The following is a 22,259-nucleotide window of genomic DNA, read 5'->3' on the forward strand; positions in this document are numbered from 1 at the left end:
CTCGAAGCACATTTTAATATAGATTGAACATCTAACGGTTTGGATTTATTGTTTGAACATCAAATATGAAGATATGACCCCGTAAGCACTTAGGTCGAAGTGCTACCGGTAGCAATTTAGCCATACTATATATATATATATACTAGTATCGTGTCCGTGCATTGCAACGGAGACATATTATAAGATTGAATAGAATATGAAGGACTTTTTTATTTGAAATTCACACAAAATAAAAAAATGAAAATAAAAGACAAATTGAAAAAAAGGAAATCCAAATAAAAAATAACAATAAAAGAAACAACAACAAATGAAAAAAAAGGATCAAATATAACATGAATTCTTTTTTGAAATATCACTGCAATTCAATATCTAATTTTCTCCAGAAGCGAGACATGTCATTAAACGATTTAGAGGAGATGATATGTAAAAAAAAAATTGAAAAATATATAATTAAATAATTCAAATAAGGATTGTCTTTACATATACATTATTGATGAAATTATTTTAACAATAGAAATTTCTCTACGTGAAAGTTCTAGATATTCTTCATTTTCTCTTCAGATTAGAAAGATTTATTGCTTTTGTCAGCACAAGATATGCTATTCATCTATTTACAAAAAAACAATAAGCCTAAACAAAACATAGAAAGATATGATTGTTTCCATTTTCATTGTAGAAACTATAAAGGAAGAGAAGAAATGAAGGAATCAAATCCTCTGTCCACCGGTGGACAGGTGGACAGAATTTTTCTACCATCTATGAAAACTAACCAATCCTGGTCTGTCTCGTTTTGGACCTCTCAATGATGGTTTTCACAATAATTAAATACTTGATCCGTCATTAATATTTCTAAGCATAGAAATATTGACTCACGTGGTCAACAAAAATACAGTTTGTCTTTATGAAATCTCCATTCTTATATTATGATACCACAAGTAAAATAAATTTATAACAAATTATCACAAAATATTTTTTTTATGAAAAAAAAAGTAAGTTGTATAGAGGAGAGTTCCAATACAATAAATTTTATGTGCAATTTGAGTTATAAATTTTCAAATATAAATGAAAAAGTAAACTTTGAACATTTTATAGCACAAAAAATTTGCCAGAGAATTTTGAATTTTAAAAGTTATTATTAAATAATATAGAAAAATAGATTGAGTACATTAGATTTTCAATGGTCTAGAAGGCTCTGAGATAGTGGTTTGAATTAAAACTTTTGAACCAAGTTAGTAGTTCAGATTCAAACTTTCAAGTCGAATTAGTGGTTCAGACTTAAACTTTGGACCGAGACTATTAACTCAATTCCAAAATTTAAATCCGAGTTACCTACTCAGCGCCTTCTAAGCCATAAAAAAATTAACGTACTGAATCTATATTCTTATATTATTAATAAATTATAAAAATAAAAAATTCTCTATAATGCTACGACATTTTGTAGCAAAAATTATTTTTTTGTTTATATTTGAAAATTTATAATCCAAATTGCACATTTTAAATTTGTTATGGTGAAACTCTCATCTGAATAACTTCGTATAAAGAATACCTTGTGATATTCTTATTATTAATTTTTTTATATTTTTTTTATATTCATTATAATGATTATTCTCTAGATAACTTGTGGTATTATTAATTATTTCATAAAATACATTGGATTCTATTTTTCTATCTTTGTTCATTATGTGAGTTAATTTTTCGGTATTTAAAAAACTTTCTATATAAGTTAGTCTACACATATTAATGACAATTGATTATTGTAAAAACCTTCATTGAGAGTTAACAAAACATGGCATGCGTAGATTAATTAGTTTTTATAGATGACAGGAAAATGAAATGGAGGAAACAGAGAAATAAGGAAATAATTTAATTGCAAGAATAGAAGATAGTTATAAGGAGAAATAAGGAAATGAATTGCTAAGAATTTATTCAGTTTTAATGTGATAATGCATGTAGCAGTCTGTGTGGCAAGCATGCTTTTAACTAAATTTAAACTTCTACACATAAAATAGATGTATTTAATCAAAAGAAAACAGATTATGTAATTAGAGGGTTAATATTCAATTCAAAAATTCATCTTTCAATCTCAGCCATTGGGGGATCAGGACAACTACATGCATAATATAAGAATGGAGATAGGAGATGGCTAAAATGAGCCATGGCCTATATCATGTTGGTGCTCCATGGCTCATTTTAAAATTTTTAAAAATCCAAACAACCGATCCGAACCGCTCAACACGATCTCCATATTGAAATGTGCTTGGAGACCAAATTTTACATTTTTTGGAATTTTTTTACTATTTATTAAGCCACTTTGAAAATCACTGATCCGGTGGTCCAGAAATTTTTACTGTTTTTTACTGTTCACAGTAAAACAATCATTTTCAAAGTGGCTTAATAAATAGTAAAAAAATGTAAAATTTAGTCTCCAAGCACATTTCAATATAGAGATCACATCTAACGGTTTGGATCGGTTGTTTGGACTTTTCAAATGAAAATATGGCGTGGAGTACAAACGCTTGGTGCTCCATGGCTCACCCAAGTCAATCTCATATATATATATATATATATGAGGAGGGTTCAAATGCCTCCATGTTTTTGTGCCTCCATCATGCCTCCATCTCTCTCTATCATTTTCAAAGTTCAAGCAGTCGATCCGAACCGCTCAACCTAACCTCAATACTAAAATATGTTTGGAGACCAAATTTTATATTTTTAGGAATTTTTTTACTATTTTTTTAGATAGGTACAAAAATAATATTTTTAGATGGTTCAGATTTACTGATTTTGTACCTATCTAAAAAAATAGTAAACAAATTCCTAAAAATATAAAATTTGGTCTCCAAACATATTTTAGTATCGAGGTTAGGTTGAGCGGTTCGGATCGACTGTTTGAACTTTGAAAATGATAGAGAGAGGTGGAGGCATGATGGAGGCACAAAAACATGGAGGCATTTGAACCCTCCTCTATATATATATATATAGAGTTAGGCTGGGGTGCTATGGATAGCATAGTGGCCTCTATGCTACGGCTCAATATTCGAGTTTCCAAAATCCAAACGGTCGATCCGAACCGTTCATCTTATTTTCTATATTAATATCTGCTTGGAGACCAAATTTTATAATTTTCTGAATTTTTTTACTATTTATTAAGCCACTTTGAAAATCGCTAATCCAACGGTTTTACTGTTTTGTGCAGCCACCGTTGGATCAACAATTTTGTAAAATACTTAATAAATAGTAAAAAAAATTCAGAAAAATGTAAAATTTGGTCTCCAAGCAGATATTAATATGGAGAATAAGATGAATGGTTCGGATCGACCGTTTGGATTTTGAAAACTCGAATATTGAGCCGTAGCATAGAGGCCACTATGCTATCCATAGCACCCCAGCCTAACTCTATATATATATATATATATATATATGAGATTGACCGTGTCAAAAGTCTTCTCAAAGTCAACTTTGTAAAGTATTGTCGGTAGTTTTTTTTTCGAGCAGAAAGTCAAGAATTCTCTTGCGGTGAGGAAGGATTCCATGAGTGATCTACCTTTGACAAAAGCCGTTTAGTTGGGGGGCTACCAGGTTCGGAAGGTGCCCTTGTAGTTTATTTGCCATAATTTTTGTAAGGTCGAAGGTAATTAAAGCTGCTACCCTCAGGGTAGAACTAGAAAGTTTAGAATGAGAGTTATGGGATAGGATAAGAGATCAAAAATAATTGAATTTAAATAGCTAATTAGATTAAATCTATTATCTTATCAGATATTTTTGTCGGCTACACAAGATTTTCTTTTATTATATACTTAAAAAGGAGATTTTGAACTCAACTAGGTAGGGTAAATTATTTTTTGATTGGGTAAGAGCCCAATAGTGTATGCTGAATCTTTTTAAAAAAATATTTAGAGTAAGGTAATTGTTCTACCTTATTTACATGTTGGTCCTTCATGATTAACACGTATTGAAAGACAATTATATAATTTTTTTATATTTAGTATGGAGTTCAATTTTACAATAACTATAATATTTTACTTTAAAATATATGAAAAAAGTCACATATAATATTTTTCTTTTTGAGAAGGTCGGATCTGGAGTTAATATCTACGAACTTTTTTTTTTTTTTTTTTTTTTTATATCAAATTTGTATCCTGTGATATGTGGAAAAGTATTGTTTTGAGTTTTTGACACCAGACGAAAAACGGATTCTCACTTTAAAAATGTTGTTGAACGTGATATTGACGAAGTCATATCACCTAACTCAAATTAATTTCAAATTCGGACCGAATTGGGTCGAATTTTATCGGACGATCCGGATCCGGATCCAAACCCAAATTTGAGTTAATTCGGTCCGGACTACTCGATATTGACTGATTGACATTTACACTTTACCAGCTCTGCAAAATATCCGAACTGCGGAGCCTCCATGGCTCTCCTCTCACCCGTCTCCCTCCCTCCCTCCTCCTCCGACCATCGCCGCGCCACCTCATATTATGTCCCCACCATCTCAACCATGTCGGAGCTCCGGCAGCATCACTCGCAGCTCGTCCGTCTCGGCCTCTCCTCTGACAACCACGCCATGGGTCGCCTTATCAAGTTCGCTGGACTCTCCACCTCCGGAGACATCTCCTACGCCCTCCGCCTCTTCCACCACCTCCCACACCCCGACGCCTTCATTTACAACACTCTCTTTCTCGCACTCTCTTCCCATCACAACCCCCCTGTCTCTCCTTGTCTTCTCCTCTCGCACATGCTAGAGCAGTATGTATTACCCAATCAATTCACTTTTCCTCCACTCTTGCGATTTGTATCTCACCCGACTTCTCTCTCCTTCGGCCTACAGCTGCACACTCTCATGTACAAGTTCGGGTTCAGTTCTGATCCCTTTGCCAGAAATAACTTGTTGTGTATGTATCTTGAATGTGGTTACCCCTATGATGCATGGAAGGTGTTTGATGTATCGAATAATCGTACTATCGTCACGTGGACTACTATGGTAAGTGGTTTGTCAAAAGCAGGGCTGATAGATGATGCACGTGCATTGTTCGATGACATGCCTGAGAGGAATTTGGTCTCTTGGAATGCAATGATTACAGGGTATGTGAAAAGTGGGCTATTTAGGGAGGCGTTAGAGCTGTTTGATCAGATGCAAGCCGAGGGGATTGAGATGAATAAATATGTTGGGGCTAGTATATTAGCAGCTTGCACTGGCTTAGGTTTGTTGGAAAAAGGTAAGTTGATTCATAGACAAATTGAGTCAAGTGGAATTGAAGTAGATTCAAAACTGGCTACAGCGATTATCGACATGTATTGCAAATGCGGTTGCTTGGAGAAGGCATTTGAGGTATTTAACAGTTTGAAAAGAAAGGGGCTCTCAACTTGGAATTGCATGGTCGGTGGATTTGCGATTCATGGACGAGGCACGGATGCAATTCAAGTTTTCAAACAGATGGAAATGGACGGAGGGGTTCCTGATGACATCACATTTTTAAATTTGCTAAGTGCATGTGCACACTCTGGTTTGGTCACTGAGGGGAAGCACTATTTTGACTATATGGTGCAAAAATACAATATAGAGCCCAAAATGGAGCACTATGGTTGCATGGTCGGTATGCTTGGTCGAGCCGGGTTTTTAAAGGAGGCTAAACAGCTCATAGAGGAGATGCCAATGGAACCAGATGCCGACATATTAGGTGCGCTGCTCGGTGCGTGTAAGATACATGGTGTGGTCAATTTGGGTCGGGAGATTGGTAAGAGGGTCATAGAACTAGATCCTTTGAATAGTGGCCGGTATGTACTGTTGGCTAATTTGTTTGCTGGCGCCGGCAGATGGGATGATGTGGCACAAGTACGTAAAATGATGAGTGACAACGGGGTACATAAAGAAGCGGGCCATTCGTTAATCGAGATGAACGGAGTTGTAAACGAATTCATATGCGGAAGTGGGTCCCATCCTCAAGCTAAGGATATTTACTCCATGCTCAGTGAAATGCTGGAGAGGATAAAAGCAGAGGGTTATGTAGCCGATGCGGGTGTGGTCCCGCATGACATAGCTGAGGAGGAAAAGGAAGAAGCATTGTACTACCATAGCGAGAAGCTTGCCATAGCTTTTGGTTTGATTCACACAGAGGCCGGGCAGACAATACGGATAGCAAAAAACTTGAGGGTCTGTAGAGACTGTCACGAGGTGAGCAAGTTTGTATCGAGGGTCTTTAACCGTGAGATCATTGTCAGGGATCGAAACCGATTTCATCATTTCAGGAACGGGGAGTGCTCTTGCAAAGATTATTGGTGATTAATCTGGTTTTGCTAACTCAGAGCTTGTACATTGTGCATGCCTCTCGACTCTCGAGTATGAAGTTTGTTAAGAAATTAAGAAAACAGCTGTGCCATTCTTTTTTTTTTTTAAAATAAAAAAAAGAACTAGTAAATTACACGAATATCCTCAAGTATACGACCTGTCTATTCTTTTCTTGATTGTCAGAGTTTAGCGAACAAACAGGAACTTCGTATGACTTCAGAAATTAAAAGGATTAGAGAAAGCAAAATTACTTAAATTTATGGAATTAGGACAGCAAGTTGTACACTCATGCAATTTATATTGAGAATATGATGCATAATTAGTTGCAAAGCTTCTCGTTGCTTCTATCCATTTTACTGATTTCTTCGAATTTTATTTTCTTTAAATAAGTTAAAATGCGTTATAAGTATGCATAAATAACTGCATGCGGTAAGGTTAAGGTTTGAAATAGATTTATTGTATGCAAATTGGAAAATTAAATATACATCGAATGGTCAAATGAAACTGCACATGTTCCTTTTACATGTGGTCAAATATAAAACAAATAAACTGTAATGTGAATTTTGCATAATGGGCCATCCAAGATCTTGTTATTGATACTGCAAAAGTTAAGGACCCAAGTCAATATGAACAAAAATCAAATCTATACTTACAAGTTACAAGTGTTGTAAACAACGGTATGCACTTATTAAACCGACATGATACAACTAAGTAATTACTCAAAAATAATCAGTTAATTAGTCAGAAAAAGGAACAGATTTTTTTTTACAACACCGACTCACACATCGGCCTCTGTTGTATATTTTTTTACACAATTCCTAAGATAAAATAGAAGTGAACGTAAAAGGCCGCTGCTAAAAATAAATGAAAAACCAAGGAGAACGTAGAAGACGGCTGCTAAAAAATATGTACAGCTTTTTAAATTACTTCCACTTGGTACTTAGTTCGCGTATCTCATCTATTTTCAGAATCTATCTGACCAAATACTATTCTTAGTCAATGACTCAATACTGCTTGCTTATATATCAAGCTAAGTAAAAAATAACAAAAGGGTGGCTAATTAAAAAGCAATAATTCCACAGATAGCACAACCTCAAAAATAGAAAAATGTTACCATACAAAGTGCTCTTAAAAGAAAAAAAAATCATATGACAAAACCATAGCACGTATAATGAACAAAATGAGAAGCTAGTTCACAAAGCACTAAGAAAGCTCGAAGCTCCAGATAACTAAGAAGTCCCGACAGTAACCGTGCTAGCATTAAAGCATATTGTCCCTTCTAGCATTACAAAAATTCACCTTTCACCGCAATTTTCATGAGAGATTTATTACCCTATCTTGGCCTTTGAGAAATCCATTTCAGGATGCTACACAGGTTAAACAAAACAGATATAAGACCAAATGAACTGATAGAAGCATTCTGAACTAAAATTAATAGTAAAGTTCTCTTACCTGGGCCATAAATTTCTTGAGGAGTTCTTCCTTTTGCATCTCGTCACTCGTAGGAAGTCCCATTTGCTTCTGACGCTGATCAAACTGACAAAACAATCAAAAGAATCAGAAACTATTTACCAGAGATATGTTAGACATAGTTCTTCATATGCAATATACACAAATAGCCTTGCATTGTGATAATAATATACAGGATCTTACCATCATTTTCTCCACAGTTTGACGGGTCTCGGGATCCAAATCAGTCAATTTGCTGTTCTCTGGTTCTACCTTTTGGGTATCTACTTCTGGTTCACCTTTCACCACAGTTCTCCACCACTCCATCTGATTATGTTTCGTCAACAGGATAGATATTGACTTGCCATCCTCTGCAAAAATAGGAAAAACAAATTACAAATCCATTAAAAGCAATTTATAATGTTATAAACAAAAGATAGAAATTGCTCAATTACATTCACATACCTATGCTCCAGAAGCAATCGTCAACTTTTACTGAGTTATAAAGCTCTCCCTGGAAGAAATTTAAAAATAATTAAATAATGGTAAACAATCAAAGAAAAATACAAATCATAAGATATAAATTCCACAGTACTTACTTCAAGAACAGAAGGTTGACCCTTAAGACCAACTTTGAGGTGATTTCTCTTAATCTCACAGGTGACAAATCTAGACTTGGTACCCGGAGGAACTGGTATTGTCACGGTGACCTCTTGGAGAGTTTGTGTCCAAGAGTATTTCTCCAAATCAAGCCCGTTTCCGGCATTTGGCTCTGTAATTAATTGATGCATCATGGAAATATCAGTCTTTTGGACACCCCAAAGGAAGTAGAAATAGGTTTTCTGGACAGCACAAAGTTACTTGGAAGCAAAATTTATGCTATCTTATGTAACCTGATTGGACATGTTAATATGTTATGTAGACCAAAAAATTGTCTTCTTTGAAATTAAAATCTAGCTTATAGAAAGATCAAAACATGTGGACTGCAAAATATGTGCCATCATTGGTTACCACAATTATACAATTAGATTACCACAATTACAACACGGCTATACAATTTAATTACCACAATTACATGTCATTGTATTTCTTTTTCTACCCAGGGAGAAAAAAAAGGCAGTGTTGATTCGGTCTGTCTATTCTACAATTAAATTGAACCAAATCACCTTTAAGCGAACGGTTACTGGTAAAAGGTTACAGTGTTACCCATTCAAATTTCGTGCAATGCATACATCAAAGACAGCAGAGAGAGAGAACTTGGTAGCCACCACCAAGTAATTATAAAAAAAAAAAAAAAAAAAAAGAGAGAGAGAGAGAGAGAACTAACTCATTCCATTCTTTCCATCGTCCTCTGGCTCCTCGATCTTGGCCTTCTTGCTCGAACTCTCTGGTTCATCCTTCTTCTCCGTATTAACCTCCACAGGCTTCTCCGCCGATTTCTTCTCTACCTTGGCCTCCTTTGCCTTCTCCATCGCCTCCTTCTTCTTCCTCTCGGCCGCCAACTCGGCATCGACCTTGGCCTTGGCGGCGGATGCAAGTGCGGTGATCTTGCTCACCGCCGTCGGATCCTTGAACAGATCGGATCGCCTCCTGATCAAATCGAACACCGTCTCTAGAAGCGACAAAGGTCCCTTCTTGGCGAGAAGAGAGGAGAGAAAATCCTCTTCGCCATTGTTGGAAGACGCATTTGAGTTTTCGGGCTCGTCTGGTAAATCAGAGATAATCGCCATTGCGAGGGATTAGAGAGTTTGAGAAGGGTTTAGAATTGAGAGCGTAAGAAGCGACGACTGATTTCTTCCAGAGACTTCCCGGTGTAGCGGAGCGGATTCGTTCCAAGGGTTCAGATTTACAGAGCTTGGGTTCCTTGGATGGGAAGCGTATCCTCTGCGGAGATTTTCCGTGCGGAGCTGTGCGGAGATTTTAATCTGATCTGTTTGTTTAGAATTAGACGGACCCGATTAAAAGTTTCATAAATTTTGATTTTTTTTTCAATTCGGACAAGATCTAATCTGGTCCATCCGATTTGAAATGAACAGACCAGATTAAAAACTTCGCACAAAAAACTCCGCAGAGAATACGCTTCCTCCTTAGATGCGTCTGCTGGAGAAATAGCGAATTCAATAAATAGTTACAAAATATAAAATTAGTAGAGTAGAACTAGGGTGCTCTTAAGCTCACCAAAGTGTTTGGTGAGCTTGACTCTAAAATCCATCAAATCGATTTCAAATGACGAATCTGAACCGTTGAAACCCGCCTACCTTACGTGTGATGCGTCTACATGTGAAATTTTTAAATATTTGAATTAGTTTAGTATAAAGTCAATCGGTCAAAATTAGAAGGTTAATAAATTAATTTTAGTGCATTCATTTTTTGAACGTTTTTTGACCGCTTGACTTTATACTAAATTAATTCGAATGTTTAAAAATTTCACATGCAGACGCATCACACGTAAGGTAGACAGGTTTCAACGGTTCGGATTCATCATTTGAAATCGATTTGATGGGTTTTAGAGTCAAGCTCACCAAACACTTTGGTGAGCTTAAGAGCACCCTAGTTCTACTCAAATTAGTAATATGAATATAATAGAGTAGAACTAGGGTGCTCTTAAGCTCACCAAAGTGTTTGGTGAGCTTGACTCTAAAACCCATCAAATCGATTTCAAATGATGAATCCGAACCGTTGAAACCTGTCTACCTTACGTGTGATGCGTCTGCATGTGAAATTTTTAAACATTCGAATTAATTTAGTATAAAGTCAAGCGGTCAAAAAACGTTCAAAAAATGAATGCACTAAAATTAATTTATTAACCTTCTAATTTTGACCGATTGACTTTATACTAAACTAATTCAAATATTTAAAAATTTCACATGTAGACGCATCACACGTAAGGTAGGCGGGTTTCAACGGTTCGGATTCTTCCTAGTCCTACTCAATATAATATATGAATATATTGAAAAAATATTTTATATATAAATAATATTTATAGAGGATTAAATATAAATATATTTTTATAAAGCAAGCAATAAAGTTTGTAAATTCTATGAATAGCTTGGTGGTGAAATAGCGTATTATTCGCAAACTTCTGTTTAATTTGTCCATCCTTTTTGGAAACCGCTGAAAAAATAATACAAATATTGTCGGGTAACCTTGTCACAACGATAACTCCGAGATTTTTATTTTTACTCAATATTTTAAATAATTTAATAAAAATAACTAGAGTTTGATCAAAATTTAAAAAATGTCCAATGAAAAAAATTCACAGTCCCGTTTTTTTTTCCACCCATCAATTTTTTCCACAGTCCCATTAAAAAATTGGAACTGTGGAAAAAATCCACGGTCCAGCCGTTTTTTTTTTTTTTTATATATAAACTCATTTTCTTTATAAACTCATTTTTTATAATATATGGTATATGTATATAATATATATATATATATATATATATATATAGAGTACGGCTAACGCGCTTCCTCTAGCATATGGGCCGAAATGCTTCCGGTGGAAAGTTGAAATTTCAAAATCCAAAAAGTCGATCTGAACCGTTCATCTTCTTCTCCATATTAATATCTGCTTGGAGACCAAATTTTACATTTTTCTGAAATTTTTTACTATTTATTAAGCCACTTTGAAAATTGCTGATCCAACGGTGGCTTACCAAACAGTAAAAATCAGAAGCTACCGTTGGATCAGCAATTTTCAAAATGGCTTAATAAATAGTAAAAAAATTCAGAAAAATGTAAAATTTGGTCTCCAAGCAGATATTAATATGGAGAAGAAGATGAACGGTTCAGATCGACTTTTTGGATTTTGAAATTTCAACTTTCCACCGGAAGCATTTCGGCCCATATGCTAGAGGAAGCGCGTTAGCCGTACTCTATATATATATATGCAATATATGTATATGTATATATATAATATAATATATGTATATTTATGTATATATATGTATATATAATGAGGAGGGTTCAAATGCCGATTTTTTTATTTATATCCAAAAATTAAATTAAATTTCAAAAACTAACCGAACCGGATGTCAAATTTTAAATCTACCCAAACCGGTTAACCGTTAACCGGACCAAATTTCCGGTTAACGGTTAACCGGACCTTTTGAAATGGTTCGGTTAACCGTTAACCGGACCCAAACCATGGGTCCGGTTAACGGTTAACCGGATTCGTTGGTTCGCTGAACCGTTAACCGAACCCAATTTTTTTTTTTTTTTTTTTTTTTATAGTTTTTTTTAAAACAGAAAATTTTCAATTTTTTTTTTCTATTGAAAATATACATGAAAATTCGTATTTAGATTTATCAAATTTACACCAAATATTTTTATAAATCAAATATGAAATTTAAAATTATAGAAAAATACACATACACATACACATATACATATACATAAATAATATACAGTTACCAATTTTTTTTACTTTTTTTTTACTTTTTTTGAAATTATAAAATTATTTATTCTGTATCATGGTTAATTTTCAGATTTAATTTACAAATTTTATTCGTAAATTTGATAGATATCAATACGATGTTTATTTTTGTCAATCGTATTTAATTGAGATTCATTGTTTTGGAGATTTTTTAAATGTATCTTTTGGAGATGCATTGCAAAACAATAATCTTGTATAGTGGAAATGGGAGATGCAAAGCAAAACCATGCATCTTTAGTTGTTTACGGATCTTATACAACTGAGTTGGACATTTATTTGCTCCAAATTAATCACAACTATTCAAAGAACCATTTTTTCTCAAGAATTCTCAGAACTTGCTGAATTTTATTTTTTTCGAATTTGATGGTTCATGATTAGTGTTTTTCGGATTTCATGGTTCATGATCAATGTGCACCATTTTTATACTTCTGGATTGTACATAATCCATTTCTGGTTCAAATGGAGGCAATGGACATGTCCATTACTTTAGGAATGGAGGGGTCTATGAACCGGTTCAACCTAAATAGACTTGGTCCATACCTTACTCATGAACTGCGAAAAAAGAGAACTTTTTTTGCTCCCACCGGGGCTTGAACCCATGTCACTTGGGTGGGAGCCAAGTACCCTAACCACTATACTAGATTAACTTTCTTGTTACCATCTTGATTCTTGTTTATTATATATACGACTTTTATAAATTTTCTAGTCTATATAGTTTCAATGTTTCTTGTATAGTGAATAATTTTTTTTTTTAATGTAAACTATATATATTCTGTCGGAATATTTATTTTATTACCTAAACCCTAAACACTATATATTCTATATAATCTACATATACATATAAAATAAAATTCGTATTTAGATTTATCAAATTTACACAAAAAAAATTTGTAAATCAAATCTGAAATTTAAAATTATAGAAAAATATACATACACATATACATATGCATATAAATATGGTTATAAAAAAACGAGTTAAAAAAAAAAAAAAAAAAAAAAAAAAAAAAACCGGTTATTGGATAACCGGACCAAAACCATATTTCCGCTAAGCCGTTAACCGAACCCATACCATTGGTCCGCTAAACGGTTAACCGAACCCACCGATCCGCTAAACCGTTAACCGAACCAAGGGTCCGGTTAACCGTTAACCGGAAATTTGGTCCGGTTAACGGTTAACCGGTTTGGATAGATTTAAAATTTCAGTGTCAAACCGGTTAATTTTTGAAATTTAATTTAAATTTTGGATAAAAATAAAAAAATAGGGTTCAAATGTCTCCATTTTTTGTGCCTCCGTCATGCCTCAATTTTTAAAAACTTTAATAATTCAAAATTTAAAATTTAAAAGTCAAAATAAAATCATTGGATATTATCTATATCATTTTATCTATGCACTTGTAAAAAATTATGACATTTCAATTTTATTTTGGTTTTCATCAAGATCTTGTAAAAAACATACTAATTTAGATGATCTCTAGACGTTGATTTTTGAACTCATTAATTCACATAAAAAATGAAATTGAAATGTGATAATTTTTTATGTGCACATAGAGAAAATAAGATAGATCACATCTAACGATTTTATTTTGACTTTTAAGTTTTAAATTTTGAGTTATTAAAGTTTTAAGAAATGGAGGCATGGTGGAGGCACAAAAAATGGAGGCATTTGAACCCTCCTCATATATAGAGGTTGGCTAAGATCAAAGTGGTAGTTCCTGAGTTTTGGTGCTACCAATTCGTTTTTTAATTTTCAAAGTTCAAAATGTCGATCCGAACCGTTCAAGTTGATCTCTATATTAAAATGTGCTTGGAGACCAAATTTTACATTTTTCTAAACTTTTTTACTATTTATTAAGCCACTTTGAAAATCGTTGATCCAACGGTGACATCTGATTTTAATATTTTGTTAAGCCACCATTGGATCAACGATTTTCAAAGTGGCTTAATAAATAGTAAAAAAAAAAATCAAAAAATTCTAAAATTTGGTCTCCAAGCACATTTTAATATAGAGATCAACTTAAACGGTTCAGATCGACGTTTTGAACTTTGAAAATTTAAAAACGAATTGGTAGCACCAAAGCTCAGGAACTACCAGTTTGATCTTAGCCAACCTTGCTCTCTCTCTCTCTCTCTCTCTATATATATATAGAGAGAGAGAGAGACGAGCTATGGTACATTGCAATGCATATGCATGTTTGTGCATTGGACCATAAATCACCGGATTCAAAGTCCAAATGACTGATCCAAACCATTCATCTTGTTCTCCATATTAATATGTGCTTGGAGACCAAATTTTACATTTTTTGGAATTTTTTTACTATTTATTAAGCTACTTTGAAAATCGTTGATCCAACAATAATAGTAAAATCAAAAGGTACCATTGGATCAGCAATTTTCAAAGTGGCTTAATAAATAGTAAAAAAATTCCAAAAAATGTAAAATTTGGTCTCCAAGCACATATTAATATGGAGAACAAGATGAACAGTTTGTTGGGTTTCGGGGTAACCAAAACCCGTTTAGGCTTAAGCTGCGAAAAGAACGTAAAACAAAAATTTTTACTTCTAACTTAAGGCAAGGATTAAACGGGGCATGTCAGGAAACTTTCCAAGGCGGTCCACCTTCAGTATTCCTTTGGCATCAAAACCCAATTTAATCCTTTTACAGATCTACTCCATGATTGATTTCTAAAACTTTAATATACTTACCAATTAAATAGATTAATATAACATATTTATACCTTGTTTCCAAATCACAGTTGGAATGCAGACCGAGCGAGTAGAGCTACATCACGGGAATGATTCTACTCGGAGCATCAGACGTCTGATGCCTCTATAGGTTATCCACTAGGACTAACCAGAGAGCGGTTTATTTCTTTTGCCAGAAATACTATAAACCGCAGAATTATGCAAAATCACTATTCATGGGGAAAAAGACGAAAACCCGTAAACACGAATTTTCGATTACTCAGTTTCATCAATGAGCAAAACTGACATACCGCGAAATTAGGTAAAATACTATTCATCGATCCCGTAAATATACTCCACAACAACCCGCAAGATTATACGTCAACTACGTATAACTTTTTTTTCTCAACCGAAACACTATTTGGGAGAGAAACCGAGAAAGAGAGAAAATACCAATTCGATTCTGCACGAAACGATACGTGTGAATTAGTGGTTTTTCTCTCTACATGCACCCCTCTATTTATAGGCTTTTGAGGAGGTTCGCAAAAGACCGAAATACCCCTCAACATATGCCTATTTACAAGATATGACATTGAATGGATAAGGATGACATGTCATGTGGATAGGATTGATGACGTGTCATCTGAATAGGATCGATGACGTGTCATGCGGATAAGGACGAATCTGAAAAGACCCGAATGCCCTCGGCCCGAATGCCCTCGGCCCGAATACAAATAATATTCGTATAATTATTCTGAATAATTATATATATATTTATATTTTATTTCTTGCGGTTGTTGTTTCGGTAATTTATACAACGTGTCCTGCACATTTATAAATTAACCGGTTAACTTTTATACAACGTGTCACACACGTTTATAAATTAACCAATGTTTTTGCTTGTTATTTTTACATAACATTTATAATTTAATTATAACACGTATAATTAATTATAACCATCTTACTATTGATCATAACCAATTTATAATCAATCACAATAAGATTCTCCGATTAACTCCTATATGGTGTGACCCGAAAGGATCTGTGTTATGTTGGTAAATAGAGTTAAAACTGTTTTAACTTCTATAATCATGAGCGGCATCTGGCAACACATCATGACCATCCAATTACACAGATGATGCTGTACAGTACAATATCACGATCCAGTAAACAATTTACTTGTGTCTGTTCTTCTGTCTCATAGCTATCAGATTAATTTCAAGGTAGGTGTGTGTCATCCTTGTAAACTTAATCTTTTCTTGATCTTGAGCAGATTATCAAATATGATTACTCTTGTAATCATACCGCGCGCTGATAATCTTATTCTATCAAGGGGCCCAGTGATGCTATAGCTCGTATAGAGATACGAGAGACAATAGTACTTTTGGTAAACCATCACTACCTTAGCTAAGCCATGTATACCGAAGAGCTACCGTTATAACTGCATTTTACCGACAGCGTTTGATAACAATCACACATATACATTTCTTAGTAGGAAAGATGAATACCTCATACTTTAGAACTTAACATTGAATGAAAGCATTAATGACACGAACACAATTCCGTATAATGTTTCATTCGGGGTCTGTCAGATATCATGTTCCTGGAACATATATCTATGTGATTAAAATGACAACTCCTTATTTATGGTCTGTAAAACTTGACCATCATTTAATCCACATACTAACCTTACAACGGTAATTAGTGTTCCTGCTAATTACCTTGGTCAGTGACCTTTTAAGAGTATATGTTATATTTCAAAATTTTAAAATGTGATTTATTGCTAAACTGATCTTTACACTAAATAAAAGTTTCTAACTAAATTAATGACTGATCAGAAATATCTGATTAATCTGAAACGAATCTAAAATTTTGAAATATAAACGAAATATGATATTATGTATATTAAAAATATTATTATTATAGACCTAAAATAATTTTATAACTACCCGCGGAAATTCGTTACCAGACGTAAGATTAGAAAAGAAGAATAAAAACAAAATGAAATGATGCGATTCGTATAAATAAATAAAATATAAGAATTGAATAGATAAATATTTATATAACGACATGCATGATTAATATCGAATCATTCGAGATTATAGTTGAGATTAAACACGAGAAATATTTGAAAACATAATATTATAAAATTGATAAATTTCGATTTATTAAAAATTCTAGAAGTATGACTAAATGAATATTTATATACATATATATATATCCTATTCAATTCAAATTTATAAAACAAACTTGATATTTAAATGAGACTTAATGTTAATAAACAAATTTTATTTTTATTTTGCTTCCCGTCGGAATGAATTCACACCATATGCAACCATATATGAATATTTGTTTCTTTTGAAAAATCTCAACCGTTCGTTGTTCATCTTACACGAATCTTGAAGCAACCTCATGCCTTGATCCTTGGAATCATTTGAAAATGAGATTTAAACTCATTTGATAAAATTGTCGGGTCCGCCTGGGAGATTTTCTCCCCGTCTCCTTCTTCTCTGTTTCGCGCAAGAAGGGAGAAACCCTCCCTGTCTCTCTTCTCTCGCTGCAGCCCTAGCCCACTCTCCCTCTCCTTCCGCTGACAGCCCGACCCTACCTACGACTTTGATTCTCCTTCGTGGAGAAGGCAGCGGCGAGAAATCCCTCCTATTTTGAGTTGGTTGCTGTGTCGTTTCGCTTGTCAGAGGCCTTGTACGGGCGACACTCCGTTCACCTGCTCTTGGTGACTTTCGTGCCTTGGCGTGCCTACCCCGTCAGAGGGCTTGGCCGTACTCCTCTATTGCTGCCTTGCTTGGGTATAAGTCCCTCTGTCTCTCTCTCTCCTGTGGTTTGCCTTTTCTCTTTCCCTCATGTGTTGAGATTTCTGCCTTGCTCCCCCTATTTCGCCTTTCCCTCTAATTTCGCCTTTCCCTCTAATTTTCTTGAGAATCTGAAAACCCTAAAGAAATTGAGGGTTTTCCATTGATTGATTTGAGTGGTTCCTGTTACTCGTGGTGCTGTTTTGCTGGTCTCTAGAGGTGCTGGATTCTCGTTAATTCATCGGACTTGCAAAGCCGTGACGTGAGACCAACTCTTGGAACTGGCTTTCTCGTAACTACCTCTTGCCCGATTGCTCTCTCCCGGTTAGTCTAGCACCTCTTAATTCCCTCTCTTGGTTGTGTGATTGAATTGCTAGTCGGCTCGGGTTGTTGATTTTCCCGGCCGACCCGTGGAATGATTGAGGCCGGTACACCCTTGAATTGTTGTTGTGACGTTTGTGCTTCTATATTGAATTGGTACCGGCCTTTTTAGAGAAATTGAGGTTTGATTGAATTGTGTCGTTATGCGGTGAATTTTCGCCTTGTGCTGCCCTTCCTGGTGTGTTGCCTCTGCCTGGTATATGTACATGTGTGTTTGTGTGTTTGTGTGCTTGTGTGTTTTGCTGACCTGCGTACCCCTGGCATTATTTGTGTTGTCCCTTCCTTTTGTCTCTGTTTCTTTTGTCTCTGTCTGGTATATGCGTGTGTGTGCTTGGATACTGGTTTACCAGTATATGGTTTACAAGGGGCCTTGTTGTTAATTTGTCAGAATTAGGGGTTGTTATGCTAATTACCCCTAAATAGTGTAAATAATGTAAGTGAAGGGACCAAAACGTAAATAAGTTAAATTGAGGGCTTCTTGTGTAAAGTTTAGGTCCATGGTATTTTCCCTTGTCATAGGGACCTATATGTAGAAATAAAAGAATGTGATTTTTGAAATAATTGGCTCGAATCTTTCGGCTGGAATAAATTTCCTTTTTATTGGGCCGAATAGGATTGGCTTTTGGAATCAACCAAAGAAAATGAATGAATTTATTGCGGCGATTTTTATTAATATCCCTAAAACAAATCAAAATTTTAAAAATGCCCCTGCTCCCAATTTTTTTTTAAAATGCCCTGACCGCCTGGGCTTTGGGCGGCCCAAAAAAGCCTGTGAGGCGCCACCCCCTAGGGCGGCCCAAAGCACAAGTGAGGCGCCACACAGCAGGGCGCCTCATGTGTGTGTGTTTTTTTTTTTTTTTTTTTTTTTTTTTAGAGAAATGTTAGTATTTTGATTTGAATAATTTTGTGAAGAAAAACGGATTAAAATTCATAATAAATCCAGGAATTTAAAATTCAAATACATTACTAAATAATACAGTACCGTCGAGTCCATAGAATAAGGTAACATAAAATTCATACAGCAACAACCAGTTCAAATATCAATTATACAAACCGTTACAGTTAAAACATAAAATACTACAACAACATACAATTGGGGTCTAAGCCTTACGAGACGAGGAGCTTGCTCCCTTTTTTTCCTCAGCCCGACGGACGCACGCAGGACACTCCCACGTAGTGAGACGAGCGTCGTTCAGCAGATCTGCATGCGGGTCCATGCAATTGGGATGAACAGCTTTGCCACATTTATAACAGAAGAACATATCCACCATATCTCCGTTCAGCTCACATAAGCAGCACTGTCCCCATCCAGGTGGAGGGACCCTGTCCACCCAGCCTTCCATCAGCATTTTTCTAATTGATGGATCAAGAGTGCTCAGAAATTCTTCATTATTTTTGGGTGAAAACAATCTTTCCAAATTCCTCATCGCGTAGGCTTCAGCCGTCCAAAAATTATTAATGAGTGCTCTTTTTGCTTCGCGTTCGGTTTCAGTTCTTCCTCTATTTTTTCCAACTTTGGGTGCCATTATAACTAGGGTTTCAAGTGACAGCAATTGATTAGGAAGGCTAATTATGTGCGTAATTAAATACTAACTGTACAGTAATCAACGGCTAATTAGAAAATAATTAGAAAATATATAAAAAATAATTGAAATAAATATTTTAAAAATAATTAAAAGAAATATTTAAAAAATAATTACAAAAAATATTTAAAAAATTATTAAAAAATTATTTAAATTACCTGTAGCTGTAGTCGCCCAGAAAATCGCCCGAAATCGCCTTGAGCGCTTTCTCCCTTCTTTCTGCCTTTGAGGTGGAAGGTAGACTGATGTTGGAGTGAGAAGAGAGAGAGAGAAAAAACGAATAAATAGGCATCCCTAGTGGACCGCCCGTGGCCCAGGCGGTCAGGACCCTAGCAAACCGCCCCTGTCACAGGCGGTCTGCTGGGAGTGTGGGTCGCAAATAGTGAAGAAATTGTAATTACTTGAATATAATTTCTTAGTTTGAATGTAATTACTTGAAGTATACATGTGCTGCTTTTAATTATATTGTTGAACTTTAATTGTATTGTTGAACTTTAATTGTATTGTTGAACTTTAATTGTATTGTTGAACTTTAATTGTATTGTTGAACTTTAATTGTATTGTTGAACTGTGTTATAATAATGAAATGTAAAGTGCAAACAACATAATACCAACATGAACATAAAATAAAAAAACGTAATGTCAACATAATACAGCAGTCCCATAGTCAAAATACTACAGTCAGAAATATATCACAATAAACAAAAACTCTACAATCATCATCTTCGTCTCCTTCCGGATAGAGACAACCTAGGAGCCGCTACGCCCTTGCCATGCCTGTGCGGCTGCACGCGCCTCTGCGGACTCACATCTCGGAGTGCATCCTCTCCCAAATCCTCCTCATCGTCCCCCATATCCTCATCCTCGTCCCCCGTATACATGTGCTGCGTACCTGTCCTGGCTGCCCGTGGATCAAATCCAGCAGCTGACTCTGCATTGGCGGGCTGTGTACGCAGCTCCCATGGATCTTGCTCCCAGCTTGCAGAATACGTGGAAGGAGGCGGTGCGCCAAATAATGCAGAGACAAAGCCATCTGCAGTCTGAGATGAACTCCCACCAGCCTCAAAGTCATGCTCCATCTCCACTCCACGAGGTGGTCTGTGGGAGCCATACGCCTCTGCATCTGTATCTGCCGGGTCCAGCTCATTTATACTAAATATGGGATCGGCATTCCAACGAGGTGCTCCATCCTAGATTAAAATAATGTTAGTTTTGCTACATACAAAGAACTCTGCAACAAATAATGGTATAATTGGCGACTGACCGTGCCAAGCTCTACTGCAACTCCGTATTTATTTTTATAAGCATCCCATCCTTGGGTATTCAGCACCCAGTCGTGGAACGCCCAACCTGAGTCATCAGCTGCATAATTGGAAGTTAACTGAGTTAGAACGAACAATTCAACGGAAATAAGAATATTGTGTGTGTCGTACTTTTAATATTAACTTGTAATTACCTGCAGGAGCTTGCGGCATCTCATCGCCATAGACAGGGACTCGTTGATAATCTGGATTTCGCGGTGCAGACTGTATCTCCCGCCAATTGATGTTCTCCCCAGCATCGCGCAGCATGCCAACGAGGCGGCCTTCAAAACCGCCTGTCTCCACGATTGGTGCAGTGTGCTCGAGCATCTGGCATCCTATATATCGCCAAGCATCCTTCGCCATGCACGCCAAGCTGTGTCCAACTCCTCTCATAGCGGTCAACAGCTGCACACAACATGATTATGCCTACAGTAAGTAATCTGGATTTGCACTTTAAAATTAAAGTATGTTTCAGTTTTACTTACCGCGCGAGCATTGATCGGACCCCAGGGCATATAATTGCTGGATGAATCCATCAGCCTACGTCGTAGGGTCTCGCCATAATGGCCTGTCAGGTAGACTGATGGCATGCCCCATCTCTGGTACCATACGGCATATCTCAGATCCCCGGGACCAGCACCCAACGATGTAGTATCTGGCGGGCTCCATAAGTGCTGCTCCGGATGTCGAGCCCAGTTGTACTGCATGACGAAATGCTGGCTCCAGTCGACTTTAGCCTTAGTGTGCGCCGTTCTGCAAGTGCAATTAATTAGAAAGTAGAGAAACAGTGGATATATTAAAGTTAAAAATTAATTAAGTAGAGAGAACTTACTTGTGGAACTTGTCGGTAGCATCCTTGCCCATCAACGGGTGCTCCGGGATGAAAGCATCCAAGCCAAACTGCCGGGATACCCGATCGGGGTAATGGTACTCCACGATCCAGAAACAGACGACCGGTCCCCGATAATACCATAGATGTGTCTGCTCTAATGTCAGCGGGCTCAGCCATCTGCGCTGATACCATGCACGATACGGAAACCAATCGATATTCCCATCTCAGAGCATCTGGAGCTGACCCCGGACATAAGAAATCCCCCTGCCCCTCTCTTCATGATCGTGATGACTGCCCCATATGGCGGCGTATGCGGGGCATCTGGCTGGCTCAGGGCCTCCCCAATCGGGATGCGGCAATGGTATGACTGGCCGGTTTATGGGCAGATGTGACCACGACCAATGCTGAAGCAGAAGCAGTGGTCCAAAGAGCTGTTTATTCTTGACCTGAAAATTTAACTTACAATTCAATCTGGGTGCTTCTTATCCATCCTTCAAT

General features: G+C 36.0%; 1 protein-coding gene and 1 pseudogene across 2 annotated transcripts; one reads left to right on the forward strand and one right to left on the reverse strand.

Annotated features, from left to right (window-relative positions):
- Positions 1 to 4,374: 4,374 nt before the first annotated feature.
- Positions 4,375 to 6,417, forward strand: LOC144568784 (pentatricopeptide repeat-containing protein At3g62890 pseudogene; annotated as a pseudogene). Its single transcript, XR_013515726.1, has one exon. The product of XR_013515726.1 is annotated as a pentatricopeptide repeat-containing protein At3g62890 pseudogene (transcript).
- A 946-nt stretch (positions 6,418 to 7,363) lies between these two features.
- Positions 7,364 to 9,565, reverse strand: LOC144568300 (protein BOBBER 1-like). The gene is made up of 6 exons (XM_078318601.1): positions 9,066 to 9,565; positions 8,338 to 8,510; positions 8,204 to 8,252; positions 7,943 to 8,109; positions 7,742 to 7,825; positions 7,364 to 7,656 (listed from the first exon to the last, which is right to left on the reverse strand). The coding sequence occupies exons 1-6, from the start codon at positions 9,466 to 9,468 to the stop codon at positions 7,618 to 7,620; spliced, it is 915 nt and encodes a 304-aa protein (XP_078174727.1). The 5' UTR covers positions 9,469 to 9,565; the 3' UTR covers positions 7,364 to 7,617.
- Positions 9,566 to 22,259: the final 12,694 nt, after the last annotated feature.

The sequence above is a fragment of the Carex rostrata genome, chromosome 17 (genome assembly GCF_964058835.1).
Source record: "Carex rostrata chromosome 17, lpCarRost1.2, whole genome shotgun sequence".
Lineage (NCBI taxonomy): Eukaryota > Viridiplantae > Streptophyta > Magnoliopsida > Poales > Cyperaceae > Carex > Carex rostrata.